Source organism: Dendrobates tinctorius, unplaced genomic scaffold (genome assembly GCF_039654945.1).
Source record: "Dendrobates tinctorius isolate UK_male_01 unplaced genomic scaffold, ASM3965494v1 ptg000070l, whole genome shotgun sequence".
In the NCBI taxonomy this organism is placed as follows: domain Eukaryota; kingdom Metazoa; phylum Chordata; class Amphibia; order Anura; family Dendrobatidae; genus Dendrobates; species Dendrobates tinctorius.
This window is the reverse complement of record NW_027361738.1, coordinates 96,411,456-96,427,553: the sequence shown is the minus strand read 5'-3', so window position 1 is coordinate 96,427,553 and position 16,098 is coordinate 96,411,456. Positions and strand designations below refer to the sequence as shown.

General features: G+C 42.2%; 1 protein-coding gene across 2 annotated transcripts in view; it reads right to left on the bottom strand.

Moving 5' to 3' along the window:
- Positions 1-1,884: 1,884 nt before the first annotated feature.
- The window catches only part of SELENON (selenoprotein N), a 45,171-nt gene continuing 30,957 nt past the window's right edge, over positions 1,885-16,098 (bottom strand). For both annotated transcript variants that reach the window (XM_073582172.1, XM_073582171.1), the window contains exon 2: positions 1,885-8,809. In XM_073582172.1, the coding sequence (XP_073438273.1) occupies positions 7,113-8,807 (1,695 nt within the window). In that variant the 5' untranslated portion in view covers positions 8,808-8,809 and the 3' untranslated portion in view covers positions 1,885-7,112. The remainder of the gene's footprint in view (positions 8,810-16,098) is intronic.

Below are 16,098 nucleotides of genomic sequence, written 5' to 3'. Positions count from 1 at the left end.
GAGGATGCTGCTGTGTGGCCACAAGCGTGCTCTGTTCACTGGCCACTAGAGGGAGCTGCGGTGTGGCCACCAGCGTGCTCTGTTCACTGGCCACTAGAGGACGCTGCTCTGTGGCCACTAGGGTGCCCTGTTCACTGGCCACTAGAGGGCGCTGCTCTGTGGTCACCAGCGTGCTCTGTTCACTGGCCACTAGAGGGTGCTGCTCTGTGGCCACCAGCGTGCGCTGTTCACTGACCACTAGAGGGCGCTGCTCTGTGGCTACTAGGGTGCCCTGTTCACTGGCCACTAGATGGTGCTGCTCTGTGGCCACCAGCGTGCGCTGTTCACTGGCCACAAAAGGATGCTGCTGTGTGGCCACGAGCGTGCTCTGTTCACTGGCCACTAGAGGGAGCTGCGGTGTGGCCACCAGCGTGCTCTGTTCACTGGCCACTAGGGTGCCCTGTTCACTGGCCACTAGAGGGTGCTGCTCTGTGGTCTCCAGCGTGCTCTGTTCACTGGCCACTAGAGGGTGCTGCTCTGTGGTCTCCAGCGTGCACTGTTCACTGGCCACTAGAGGGTGCTGCTCTGTGGCCACCAGCGTGCGCTGTTCACTGGCCACTAGAGGGAGCTGCGGTGTGGCCACCAGCGTGCTCTGTTCACTGGCCACTAGGGTGCCCTGTTCACTGGCCACTAGAGGGCGCTGCTCTGTGGCCACTAGGGTGCCCTGTTCACTGGCCACTAGAGGGCGCTGCTCTGTGGTCACCAGCGTGCTCTGTTCACTGGCCACTAGAGGGTGCTGCTCTGTGGCCACCAGCGTGCGCTGTTCACTGACCACTAGAGGGCGCTGCTCTGTGGCTACTAAGGTGCCCTGTTCACTGGCCACTAGATGGTGCTGCTCTGTGGCCACCAGCGTTCTCTGTTCACTGGCCACTAGAGGGTGCTGCTCTGTGGTCTCCAGCGTGCTCTGTTCACTGGCCACTAGAGGGTGCTGCTCTGTGGTCTCCAGCGTGCTCTGTTCACTGGCCACTAGAGGGTGCTGCTCTGTGGTCTCCAGCGTGCTCTGTTCACTGGCCACTAGAGGGCGAAGCTGTGGTCACCAGTGTGCTCTGTTCACTGGCCACTAGAGGGCGCTGGTCTGTGATCACCAGTGTGCTCTGTTCACTGGCCACTAGAGGGCGCTGCTCTGTGTTCTCCTGCGTGCTCTGTTCACTGGCCACTAGAGGGCGAAGCTGTGGTCTCCAGCGTGCTCTGTTCACTGGCCACTAGAGGGCGCTGCTCTGTGGTCTCCAGCGTGCTCTGTTCACTGGGCACTAGAGGGCGAAGCTGTGGTCACCAGTGTGCTCTGTTCACTGGCCACTAGAGGGCGCTGGTCTGTGATCACCAGTGTGCTCTGTTCACTGGCCACTAGAGGGCGCTGCTCTGTGATCACCAGTGTGCTTTGTTCACTGGCCACTAGAGGGTGCAGTTCTATGGCCATAACAGCACCCGCTGGTGGGTTTCAGTTTTGTGGCACTAATTTTGTAATAAAAATTACTGGGTCTTATTCTTCTTCATATCGGCACAATTACGGCAGTACCAAACCAGTATTTTTTTTTTTTTTTTTTTTTACTATATCAGTGGCTTAAAAAAATCTACACTTTGAAAAAAACAAAACTTTTTTTTTACTGTTCCATGGATGACGTTACACGGGGTCGGTGATTGTGTGCTGAGCCGTCCCTTTCGTCGGGCCGCCTCCTGTGCGTACATACGGGAGCTGAATACAGACAGACTCGCTGTTGGATAGAATTTCTTGTTTTGTGCCGTCATTTGTGTAATTTTCTCTATTTTTTTTAAATCAAAGACATTAAATTGTTCAAACTTTTTCAACCTTTGACTTTTAGCAATGGATCAGTGAAACGGTCGACATCAATTACACACATCACTTTATTATTAATGCATCAAATTATGAAAGCGGGAAAAAAAAGTTTACAAATTTCTGAAAAAAACAATTTTAGCAGAAAGAATACTTTTATTTATTTTTTCTTGCTATTTCTTAAACCACTGTCCGCCGTCCTCAGGTCTGATCCCGCAACAATGTCACTTTCAGATCAGACCATCAAAAAAGAACAGAAAATTTAAGAAAAAGCAAAATAATCCACAATAATCCGTCCTGACTGCCGCCATAGAAAAGAAACAAGGTATAAAACACCAGTAGTGCAAAAACCAGCGCAGGCGGAAGAGGCGGGGCTCTGCCCAGCCAATCAGTCCAGCACTACATGAATGCGTGCGATCGGATTGGCAGCTACTGCCAGCCCCTCCCCTTTATGATGTGCTTTTGATGCTTTTTTACTTTCTTACTACTTCCTTTCTGTAACTTTTTTCTTTCAAATCGTGAATACATTTTAAGGCCCAGCTTCTTTTATTTGCATATGGCCCTCCCACTTATTAAAGGGCCGGTTCATGGCTCCATATTGGATTGGCAGGGGGTTAATTGCACAAGTGTCAGACAAGTCCACACCCAATGCAGTTGCATAAGTATAAGCGCGCCTGTGTTTCTGGTGCGTCTTATAGAAAAAAAAAAAGTGAATTAACCCTCGAGCCTTCTGGACAGCACAACGTAGGTGAAAATGTATCATAAATTAATAACATTGCTAAAATAGAAGAGAAATAGAAAAATAGTTAAATTGTCTAAATACAAATATAAAAAAGTGTGTGGAGCCGTCCTATCGATGCGACGGATCCGATCTCTGCATAGCGACACTTAGTAATCATGTCGGGACATTCTCACAACGTACAATGTAACAGGAGACTAAGATGTAGGGGGTCAGGGAACATGGCAGAGGGCGACACCAACAGGTGGAGCTGTACGCGACCTGATAGGACCTGGTTATGGAGGTAATGATTACAGGGGTCGCTGACGTGATGAGGGAACATTGGATCCCTTTCTCCAACGCGGGGTGATCCCCTCTTAGGATTGATGGTTTCCACATACAAACCCTAAATTCTTAAACACCTTAGTTCCTCATGGGAAGGTCTGTATATTACATCCTCAGGGGCGGAGTTTAACAAAGGAGCTAAACCAATACCATTCTCCACCCCTGAGGCCCATGAGCTTCTAGTTACTTAATGCTAGACTTTCATGGACTGTTCCTTTTAGTTTTATACTATGAAGGGCAAAGCTACAAAGTTGTGATTGTGCAGCTTTCTAGTCTCCTAAATGTCTCCAACATAAGGGCCCCATTCCTGGTCATTTTACTTTGGCGTCATCCATCACTCCCCCCCCCCCACCACTCGTTATCATACATTTGCAGTCACCTCCAAGTACCCTAATCCACGTACGTTATTGCAGTCGCTGAAGACCCCACATACAGTGATGATATAATGGACAACCCACCAGGATCTTTTCCAAGGGTCCTTTACAAAAATACAAAAAAAAAATTGTAGAAAAAAAAACAAAAAACGGAGAGAAAATGCTTCCCCCGCCCGGAGCGTGAGCGGCGTGAAATATCAGGTCTAATCCGTTAAAAGTAAATTTAGGGTTAAACCGTCATAGAACGCAACTCGCCTGGGAGGAGGGGAAATTCTCATTCTCCGCTGCCGTAAGATACAAAACAATCGACACTAATAATACTGAAAAGCAGAATTATCATTGGTCAAGGCTCCGATGATGCATAGTTCACATGGGGGAGAAAAAAGTCCCAAAAATCTAAAAATATTACTATTGTCTACATTATAATTCCCTAAAGTCCTTAGTGCGTCTGTGGAGTCCGGGGAGTGGGATTAGTGTGTCTGTGGAGGTTGAGGGGTGGCATAAGTGCATCTGTGGAGTCCGAGGGGTGGCATAAGTGCGTCTGTGGAGTCTGAGGGGTGGGATAAGTGCGTCTGAGGGGCGGGATTAGTGAGTCTGTGGAGTCCGGGGGGCAGGATTAGTACGTCTGGAGTCCAGGGGGCGGTGTTAGTGTGTCTGTGGAGTCCGAGGGGCGGGATTAGTGAGTTGAGTCCGAGGGGTGGGATGAGTGAGTCTGTGGAGTCCGATGGGCAGGATTAGAGCGTCTGTGGAGTCCGATGGGCAGGATTAGAGCGTCTGTGGAGTCCGATGGGCAGGATTAGAGCGTCTGTGGAGTCCGATGGGCGGGATTAGTGCATTTGTGGCGTCCGATGGGCGGGATTACTGTGTCAGTGGAGTCCGGCGAGCGGGATAAGTGCATCTGTGGAGTCCGTGGGGCGGGATTAGTGCGTCTGTAGAGTCCGATGGGTGGGATTAGTGCATCTGTGGAGTCCGGGGAGCGGTGTTAGTGCGTCTGTGGAGTCCGGAGAGCGGTGTTAGTGCGTCTGTGGAGTCCGGAGAGCGGTGTTAGTGCGTCTGGGGAGTCCGGAGAGCGGTGTTAGTGCGTCTGGGGAGTGGTGTTAGTGCCGTGTCAGTGGAGTCCGGGGAGTGGTGTTAGTGCCGCGTCTGTGGAGTCCGAGGGGCGGGATTATCATCACCTAGTCAGGGATACATTTAAAGGGGTATTTCCATCACAGACTTTCATCATATCCAAAGTTTACATGATAAAGATTTCATAAACGGGGATCCCACATATATTGAATAACAGGCTCTTCCCACCCCAGACCATTCTATTAAAGGGCAACTCCATCTTAACTGCTTGGGTGCTGCAGCTAAAATAAAAGTCATTCTTCCTCTAGTTCTGCGCCGTTCCAGCCATATTGGCTTATTCAGTGGTCACGACATGATGTCACGTGACCCCTGCTGACAATCAGGGATCATGGATCGGCTGCAGCCTTCACTATTCCCACAGAGCGGACGACCACGGTGAAGAAATACTGAAACAATAAGACGCCGCTGCCAGAATAAAAAGGGTCGACCGGCAGCAATCTGGGAGGTCAGTATGTGTTCTACTTTTTATTTTATCTGGGGGACTTAATTAAGGAGGTAGTGCCCAGAAGTAGACAACCCCTTTAAAAATGACCACATCACTGAGCTCTCTTCATTTGCTTTTACGGGAGTCTGGGAGGAGGATACCCCTTTAAATGAATCCTACAGATCCCCCCCAAGCAAAGCTGATCCTTAGTGGTGGGTAATATCTGATTGTACCACTCCCAAGGACTGCAATGAAAAAAAAACCGCTACCCCCATCAGATGTTTATGCCATAGGGACAGACCTTATAAATGTCAGATAAGTATAGACGTCCCCCCCGCTGCTTTTTTAGCACTCTGAAAAGTAAGAAACCGTAAGGGTAAGTTCACACTAGGGGGGCTTTTCAGCAGCAAAACCTGATCTCTTGGCAGGAAGGAAACTGCAGAAATTAAGCAGGTTTTGGTTGCTTTTTCTTGCATTTTTGTTGTGGGTTTTTTTCATGATAGATTGGTCTCTTGTGCATGGTGATAAAGTTTAACCCCTTAATGACCGGAGCTTTTTTCGTTTTTCGCTCTCCTCCTTCCCAGAGCCGTAACTTCTTTATTTTTTCTATCAATATGGCCGTGTGATGGCTTTTTTTTTGTGGGACGAGTTGTACTTTTGAACAACATAATTGGTTTTAGCACGTAGTGTACTCGAAGACGGGGAAAAAAAATCCCAAGTGCGGTGAAATTGCAAAAAAAAAAAAAGTGCAATCCCACGCTTGTTTTTTGTTTGGCTTTTTTGCTAGGTTCACTAAATGATAAGACTGCCCGGCCATTCTGATTCTCCAGGCCATTACGAGTTCATAGACACCAAACATGTCCAGGTTCTTTTTTATCTAAGTGGTGGAAAAAAAACAAACAAAAAGGCGCCATTTTCCGATACCCGTAGCGTCTCCATTTTTCATGATCTGGGGTTGGGTGAGGGCTTATTTTTTGCGCGGCGAGCTGATGTTTTTAAGGATACCATTTATGTGCAGATGCGATCTTTTGATCGCCCGTTAATGCATTTTAATGCAATATCGCAGCAATCAAAAAACATAATTCTGGCGTTTTTCTTTTCTTTTCCCACTACGCTGTTTAGTGATCGGGTTAATTCTTTTTTTTTTTTTTTTTTTTTATTGATCGGGCGATTCTGAACGTGGCGATACCAAATATGTGTATGTGTGATTTTTTTTTTTCTTTAATTGTTTTATTTTGAATGGGACGAAATGTAAACATTTATATGTTTAAAACATTTTTTTTTCTAAATTTTGACATGCTTCAATAGCCTCCATGGGAGACTAGAAGCATCCACAACTTGATTGGCTCTGCTACATATAGGTGATGAGCAGATCGCCTATATGTAGCTGAATTACTGCATTGCTATGAGCGCTGACCACCGGGTGGCGCTCATAGCAATGCGGCATCAACAACCATAGAGGTCTCTAGGAGACCTCTGGTTGTTATGCCAATGCATCGGTGACCCCCGATCACGTGACAGGGGTCAGCAATTTGCGTATTTCCAGCGTTTGACAGCAGCACTTAGATAGTTAATAGGCGCGGGCGGATCGCGATTCCACTTGCACCTATTGTGGGCACATATGAGCTGTTGAAAACTGCTGACGTGCCCCGGCTTTGATGCGGGCTCACCGCCGGAGACCTCTTCAAAGCGGGGGATCTGACCTTGGACATACTATTGCGTCCAAGGTCAGAAAGGGGATAATGTTGAAAATAAGGTCCTATTCCATACAATCAGGTTTTGGCACAAAAAAAACGAAACAAAACCTGATACCTGCGTTTTTTCACCACCCATTCAAGTCAATAGGTGAAAAATGCTGAAAAAACGCTGAAAGAGATGACATCCTCTATGTCCGGAAAACCACAAAATACTGATGACAAAAAACCACTGTGTGCATGCGATTTCCGAAATGTCATAGACTTTGCCGATACTGTAAAACGCAGCTAAAAATTTGCATAAAAAATGCAGCAAAAAACCCCTAGTGTGAACTTACCCTTATTGTTTCATACGCGCATCATCTGTTCACAGAAAATACCAAAGCAGGCATGTAGCCTCTCCCCCCCGATCTGCTGGTTGTGCACCCCAAGAGTAGTACCTGCAAAGTTGAGGAACATACTTGTATAATAATGTAGAGGGAGGGAAGACTCAACGTGATATCGGACGAAAATCTTAGTCAAGACCCTATGATAAAAGAAAATACAACCCTAAAAAAAGAAAAAAAACATCCCAAAATACATTTTTCGTCCTCTTCACTTAAGACTCCAAATACGGTCGAGATTTCTCCAACCCTTCCTTCAAAAATTTCACATACGTAGAGGTGGACACATCTTCCAAACCGTCAGCGAAGCTAAACAGGCTGGAGTCCACTTCTTCTGGCTTCACGGAAGTGATATCTAGGAAATAATTGGCGTTAATATGATGCACGACGGTTCCGTTAGGAAGACAGATCATCATCTCCACAGGAAAGTTATATTTTTCCAGGTGCAGAGAAGCCAAAGTGGCATACGAATTGTTTTCCTTGTTGCCCTGAAGTTCCTCGAGTTCTTTCACCAATGACCAACTACTGATGAAGCTCTCGTTGAGCAGAGCAAGAACGGGCAAACTCTCCAGGACGGTCTCCCGGAGAGTTCGCCCCGAACCTCAGCAGGACTGGTCGTCCAGTGCCCCCCAAAGTAAGACCGAGTGAATAAGTTTCTTTTCGGCCAACGCTCTATCAAACGCTTCCGTAAAAGGAAAATACGAAACCTTCTTGAAGGGGTACATGGTGACTTCAAGTTTTTTGGACGCATCTTCCCAGCTTATCTCAGACTCCCAAGTTATCTCCTCAAATACAAATTCTAGAGGTTCCCCATCAGCAGTCTGGCTATCTATGACATTTCCGTTTTCATCGTACACCATGGTGGGGATGGACGGACCCAAAGACTGCATCTCCATCTGGGGCAGGTAGCCGATGTCCACCTCCATGTTGCTGCTTTCACTGGCTCCATACAGCCATTCCATGTCAACATTCAGCGTCCGGTTATTTGGGACAAACAACTTGAAGTATCTCACATGGGAAGCGTCCTTGGAGAGAACTACGTGGCCAGTGAATTGACCAGGAGAAAACCAGAAAGGAAAATTTGGTGGCTCGTTAAGTTGAAACTCGGCATGGATCCGAAAAGCAATGTCATAGTAGAAGTCGCTGACTGCTCGGATACAAGCCACCGATCCTTGAGGTGCAAACCTGGTCTTGATGAAGGGACGAGGGTGAAACATAGACAGGAGTTTATGGATGAGGACTTCTTTTCCCTTCGGAGGTGGAGGATAAATTCTATTATTGGGTAAGTAACCGGTGAAGATGTTGAGTTCGCTGGGGATGATCCACCAAGGATCACCAAGATCGACTTTGGTTTTTGGTGGGAGGAAAGCCTTGAACTGCCGAGCAAAAAAAACAGTGGTGGGCACAACTGGCGTCGTCCAGTTTCTCAGCCCAGAAAGAGCACTGTTGGTGATTCCTAAGAACCCATCCTTGCTCTTGGTCATGGTCTCCATGAGCAAAGGCTGAAACTGTGCGGCAACAGTCAGTGTCTCCCCGTTGGGATCCAAGTTGTCCTCTTCGTCATAGTCGAATGCTGGAGAGATCCCAGTAAATTTTTCAGCAATAGGTCTGAACTCCTCAGGATTTATGTACATGTCCTTGTCAGCATCCAGGGAAGAGAAGAGAAGGAGACCCTCGATACCCAGAGTCCGCAGGCCAGCCTCCTGCCGTTTCACCAGTTCATTATCCCGGTACAACCGAACTCCAATCACCGAGGCCACGAGCAAAACCAGGATCATTGTCCATCGAAAGCACTTTAAGCAAAAGGAAGAGATTTTTTCTTTCTTGACTTTCTCTTTGTCCAAAGTTTCTTTGTGTGCGACATTGTTCAAGTCTGTGTCTTTTTTCCTTTTGCGAAGATCAGTTGTCATATCTGAAAATAAGGAGAACCTGTAAATACATGAAATCATCACCGCTCACATAACATCAGAAATGGGATTAATAGGTTTCATATCAAACTGGAAGAACAGTCAAGGTAATAGACTCCCTATTACATAACTACTATAATACTGCCCCTTATGTACCAGAATATAACTACTATAATACTGCCCCTTATGTACAAGAATATAACTACTATAATACTGCCCCTATGTACAAGAATATAACTACTATAATACTGCCCCTATGTACAAGAATATAACTACTATAATACTGCCCCTATGTACCAGAATATAACTACTATAATACTGCCCCTTATGTACAAGAATATAACTACTATAATACTGCCCCTTATGTACCAGAATATAACTACTATAATACTGCCCCTATGTACAAGAATATAACTACTATAATACTGCCCTCTATATACAAGAATATAACTACTATAATACTGCCCCCTATGTACAAGAATATAACTACTATAATACTGCCCTCTATATACAAGAATATAACTACTATAATACTGCCCCCTATATACAAGAATATAACTACTATAATACTGCCCCTATATACAAGAATATAACTACTATAATACTGCCCCTACGTACAAGAATACAACTACTATAATACTGCCCCTACGTACAAGAATACAACTACTATAATACTGCCCCTACGTACAAGAATACAACTACTATAATACTGCCCCTACGTACAAGAATACAACTACTATAATACTGCCCCTACGTACAAGAATACAACTACTATAATACTGCCCCTAAGTACAAGAATACAACTACTATAATACTGCCCCTAAGTACAAGAATACAACTACTATAATACTGCCCCTACGTACAAGAATACAACTACTATAATACTGCCCCTACGTACAAGAATACAACTACTATAATACTGCCCCTATGTACAAGAATACAACTACTATAATACTGCCCCTACGTACAAGAATACAACTACTATAATACTGCCCTATGTACAAGAATACAACTACTATAATACTGCCCTATGTACAAGAATATAACTACTATAATACTGCCCCTATGTACAAGAATATAACAACTATAATACTGCTCTTATGCACAAGAATATAACTACTATAATACTGCTCTTATGTACAAGAATATAACTACTATAATACTGCTCCTATGTGCAAGAATATAACTACTATAATACTGCCCCCTATGTACAAGAATATAACTACTGTAATACTGCTCCTATGTACAAGAATATAACTACTATAATACTGCCCCTTATGTACCAGAATATAACTACTATAATACTGCCCCTATGTACAAGAATATAACTACTATAATACTGCCCTCTATATACAAGAATATAACTACTATAATACTGCCCCCTATGTACAAGAATATAACTACTATAATACTGCCCTCTATATACAAGAATATAACTACTATAATACTGCCCCCTATGTACAAGAATATAACTACTATAATACTGCCCCTATGTACAAGAATATAACTACTATAATACTGCCCCTATGTACAGGAATATAACTACTATAATACTGCCCCCTATGTACAAGAATATAACTACTATAATACTGCCCCTATATACAAGAATATAACTACTATAATACTGCTCTTATATACAAGAATATAACTAATACTGCCCCTATGTACAGGAATATAACTACTATAATACTACCCCTTATGTACAAGAATATAACTACTATAATACTGCCCCTATGTACAAGAATATAACTACTATAATACTGCTCCTATGTACAAGAATATAACTACTATAATACTGCCCCTATGTACAAGAATATAACTACTATAATACTGCTCCTATGTACAAGAATATAACTACTATAATACTGCTCTTATGTACAAGAATATAACTACTATAATACTGCTCCTATGTACAAGAATATAACTACTATAATACTGCCCCTTATGTACCAGAATATAACTACTATAATACTGCCCCTTATGTACAAGAATATAACTACTATAATACTGCCCCTTATGTACAAGAATATAACTACTATAATACTGCCCCTTATGTACCAGAATAAAACTACTATAATACTGCCCCTTATGTACCAGAATAAAACTACTATAATACTGCCCCTTATGTACCAGAATAAAACTACTATAATACTGCCCCTTATGTACCAGAATAAAACTACTATAATACTGCCCCTTATGTACAAGAATATAACTACTATAATACTGCCCCTTATGTACAAGAATAAAACTACTATAATACTGCCCCTTATGTACAAGAATAAAACTACTATAATACTGCCCCTTATGTACCAGAATAAAACTACTATAATACTGCCCCTACGTACAAGAATACAACTACTATAATACTGCCCTATGTACAAGAATATAACTACTATAATACTGCCCCTATGTACAAGAATATAACTACTATAATACTGCTCCTATGTACAAAATATAACTACTATAATACTGCCCCTATGTACCAGAATAAAACTACTATAATACTGCCCCTTATGTACAAGAATATAACTACTATAATACTGCCTCTATGTACAAGAATATAACTACTATAATACTGCCCCTTATGTACCAGAATAAAACTACTATAATACTGCCCCTTATGTACCAGAATAAAACTACTATAATACTGCCCCTTATGTACAAGAATATAACTACTATAATACTGCCCCTATGTACAAGAATAAAACTACTATAATACTGCCCTTATGTACCAGAATAAAACTACTATAATACTGCCCCTTATGTACCAGAATAAAACTACTATAATACTGCCCCTACGTACAAGAATACAACTACTATAATACTGCCCTATGTACAAGAATATAACTACTATAATACTGCCCCTATGTACAAGAATATAACTACTATAATACTGCTCCTATGTACAAAATATAACTACTATAATACTGCCCCTATGTACCAGAATAAAACTACTATAATACTGCCCCTTATGTACAAGAATATAACTACTATAATACTGCCCCTATGTACAAGAATATAACTACTATAATACTGCCCCTTATGTACCAGAATAAAACTACTATAATACTGCCCCTTATGTACCAGAATAAAACTACTATAATACTGCCCCTTATGTACCAGAATAAAACTACTATAATACTGCCCCTTATGTACCAGAATAAAACTACTATAATACTGCCCCTATGTACAAGAATATAACTACTATAATACTGCTTCAATGTACAAGAATATAACTACTATAATACTGCCCCTATGTACAGGAATATTACTACTATAATACTGCTCCTATGTACAAGAATATAACTACTATAATACTGCCCCTATGTACAAGAATATAACTACTATAATACTGCTTCAATGTACAAGAATATAACTACTATAATACTGCCCCTATGTACAGGAATATTACTACTATAATACTGCTCCTATGTACAAGAATATAACTACTATAATACTGCCCCTATGTACAAGAATATAACTACTATAATACTGCCCCTATGTACAAGAATATAACTACTATAATACTGCCCCTTATGTACCAGAATAAAACTACTATAATACTGCCCCTTATGTACCAGAATAAAACTACTATAATACTGCCCCTTATGTACCAGAATAAAACTACTATAATACTGCCCCTTATGTACCAGAATAAAACTACTATAATACTGCCCCTTATGTACCAGAATAAAACTACTATAATACTGCCCCTTATGTACCAGAATAAAACTACTATAATACTGCCCCTTATGTACCAGAATAAAACTACTATAATACTGCCCCTTATGTACCAGAATAAAACTACTATAATACTGCCCCTTATGTACCAGAATAAAACTACTATAATACTGCCCCTTATGTACCAGAATAAAACTACTATAATACTGCCCCTTATGTACCAGAATAAAACTACTATAATACTGCCCCTTATGTACCAGAATAAAACTACTATAATACTGCCCCTTATGTACCAGAATAAAACTACTATAATACTGCCCCTATGTACAAGAATATAACTACTATAATACTGCTCCTATGTACAAGAATATAACTACTATAATACTGCCCCTATGTACAGGAATATTACTACTATAATACTGCCCCTATGTACAAGAATATAACTACTATAATACTGCCCCTATGTAAAGAATATAACTACTATAATACTGCCCCTATGTACAAGAATATAACTACTGTAATACTGCCCCTATGTACAAGAATATAACTACTATAATACTGCCCCTATGTACAAGAATATAACTACTATAATACTGCCCCTATGTACAGGAATATAACTACTATAATACTGCCCCCTATGTACAAGAATATAACTACTATAATACTGCCCCCTATGTACAAGAATATAACTACTATAATACTGCCCCTATATACAAGAATATAACTACTATAATACTGCCCCTATATACAAGAATATAACTACTATAATACTGCCCCTATGTACAGGAATATAACTACTATAATACTGACCCCTATGTACAAGAATATAACTACTATAATACTGCCCCTATGTACAAGAATACAACTACTATAATACTGCCCCTATGTACAAGAATACAACTACTATAATACTGCCCCCTATGTACAAGAATATAACTACTATAATACTGCTCATATATACAAGAATATAACTACTATAATACTGCCCCTATGTACAAGAATACAACTACTATAATACTGCCCCTATGTACAAGAATACAACTACTATAATACTGCCCCTATGTACAAGAATACAACTACTATAATACTGCCCCTATGTACAAGAATACAACTACTATAATACTGCCCCTATGTACAAGAATACAACTACTATAATACTGCCCCTATGTACAAGGATACAACTACTATAATACTGCCCCTATGTACAAGGATATAAATAATATAATACTGCCCCTATGTACAAGAATATAACTGCTATAATACTGCCCCTATGTACAAGAATATAACTACTATAATACTGTCCGTATGTACAAGAATATAACTACTATAATACTGCTCCTATGTACAAGAATATAACTACTATAATACTGCCCCCTATGTACAAGAATATAACTACTATAATACTGCCCTCTATGTACAAGAATATAACTACTATACTACTGCCCCTATGTACAAGAATATAACTACTAGAATACTGCCCCTATGTACAAGAATATAACTACTATAATACTGCCCCCTATGTACAAGAATATAACTACTATACTACTGCCCCTATGTACAAGAATATAACTACTATAATACTGCCCCTATGTACAAGAATATAACTACTATAATACTGCCCCTATGTACAAGAATATAACTACATTAGATTAGGTTCCTAATAAAGAGGGTCGCCTTGTTGTTGGTGCTGAACATACATGAATTGGCCAATTTATGAGCTAAGTATCTTCGTTTTTCCCATTTTCTAGTGCAGTAATTCTAGTTTCATACATTTCGTGTTTTCAAGCTTAGCGTTATATTTGGAGGTGGCTTCTCTTAATTTGCACATCTTAGTATCACCGCGATTTGTGCAGTGACAGTCTGAGCTCTGCTACATCTGTGTACATTGTTTTCTATTGTTTCCCTCACCGCACAGCAAAGAATGAATTAGATTTTTGCCTCTTTTCACAACAGCCATGAAAATCAGAGTAAGACTTCTTTTACACATGCCGGGTTTTTTGCAGCCCGTTATTGTGGGCCGTATCGCCGCAATTTTTACGGTCTACCGCAATAGCAAACCGCAAAAAAACTTGCGGATCGCCGTTTTTCATGTATTGGAGAAGTATTTCATGGTATTGCAAAATAAAAAATGTGTTCCGCAAAACCGGAAGTGACGGTGCACTGCAAAAGCAAACTTCTGTTTGTTTTTGTGGCCCTATTGATTTTCAATGGAGGCCATGTCCGTACGCCGTGAAAAAGATCGAGCAGACGCAAAGTCGCAAAGACGGCCCGCAAAAACACGGTAAGTGTAAAAGAAGACTAAGTGCAGGTGTAGCCTGCGGGCATTCACCTAGATCAATGCCAATATCGGGCTCCGGGGCATAACGTACGTCGCCTCTGCATTGTGCACACTTGTCAGTCGTCCTACTGTGTGCAGCCTTAAAGGGATATTCCCATTATCCTTTGGTCAGTGGGAATGGGGGAGCCTTAAATCCTAAAAATAAAGGGGCTCTATCATTTCTTCCACCATTTCTAATTTCGCCTGGTAGGAGATGATGGTGACAACCATAGTCGGCTGCCATTATTTTTGCTATAGATGTTGTCAGTCTTTTCAATGGCCGGTGAGTGTATGTTATAATGCAGATTTAGAACATTTTTGTTGGTGAAAGCCGAGCGACCCCGAGGGCTGCAAAGGACACAGGTTATAAGAGAAAAATCAGAAACTCACGTGACTACTTGTGGCCCTTGCAGAGAGGGCCCCTGCTCTGCTTAGTCCCGTAACTTTTAGTAAATGACAAGATCCTGTGAAAAAATCCTCTCCGGGGGGGAAAAGGCGACCCTGAGTCCTGTGCTCTATCACAAAAAGTGCCCTAGGATGTGGTACACTGTAGCCCCCTCCAACAGGAAAAAGACCCCCAATAAACGATCAGCGTCCCGCGTAGCCAGACGGCCACAATGAGGGTCAGGGACCAGTGACCCTAGCCGAAGCTTAGGGACACCCAACCCGGCCCCTAGCATCCACAGGAACAAGAATAGGTGGGTTCCCTCCCGAGAGCGGAGACTGTGGTTTTCAGGGAGAGGAACCTGATGACCCCCCCCAGACTGATCAGGAAGGAACCCATAGGGGAACTGTACCCCGAAAACTATTGACATGGACACGTGCAGAGAGCGACACATGGATAAAAAAATATATGAAATAGTGAGGGGTTTATTCTGAGCGGACCCTCATTCTAGGACATGTTTATGGTCCAGGCTTGAACGCCCCCCACTATCTCACTGCACTAAGGTGAGGAGAAGCCTTTTAAGAAACTTTACTGCTCACAGACCAGAAAGGTCAAACGCAACCATAATGGCGGCCAAATGTGTCCGAGTGATCCAGCACTGCGACGTGAGAAAGCCATGAAAGTCTGAGAGGCAAGAAACAAAATATCCCCCCGAACGAAGAGCCTACAATGTATCTACGGTGTGTATCCACCAGTGTGTATCCACCATAGCGTGTACCACCACAGCGTGCAGCCTCCGTGTATCCATAGTGTGCATCCACCACAGTGATACAGGAAAGATGTATATCTTTGTACCGTGTTAGACAGTAGATGGATAAATATTTAGACTTGAGAGTCCTCAGTGGTTGATA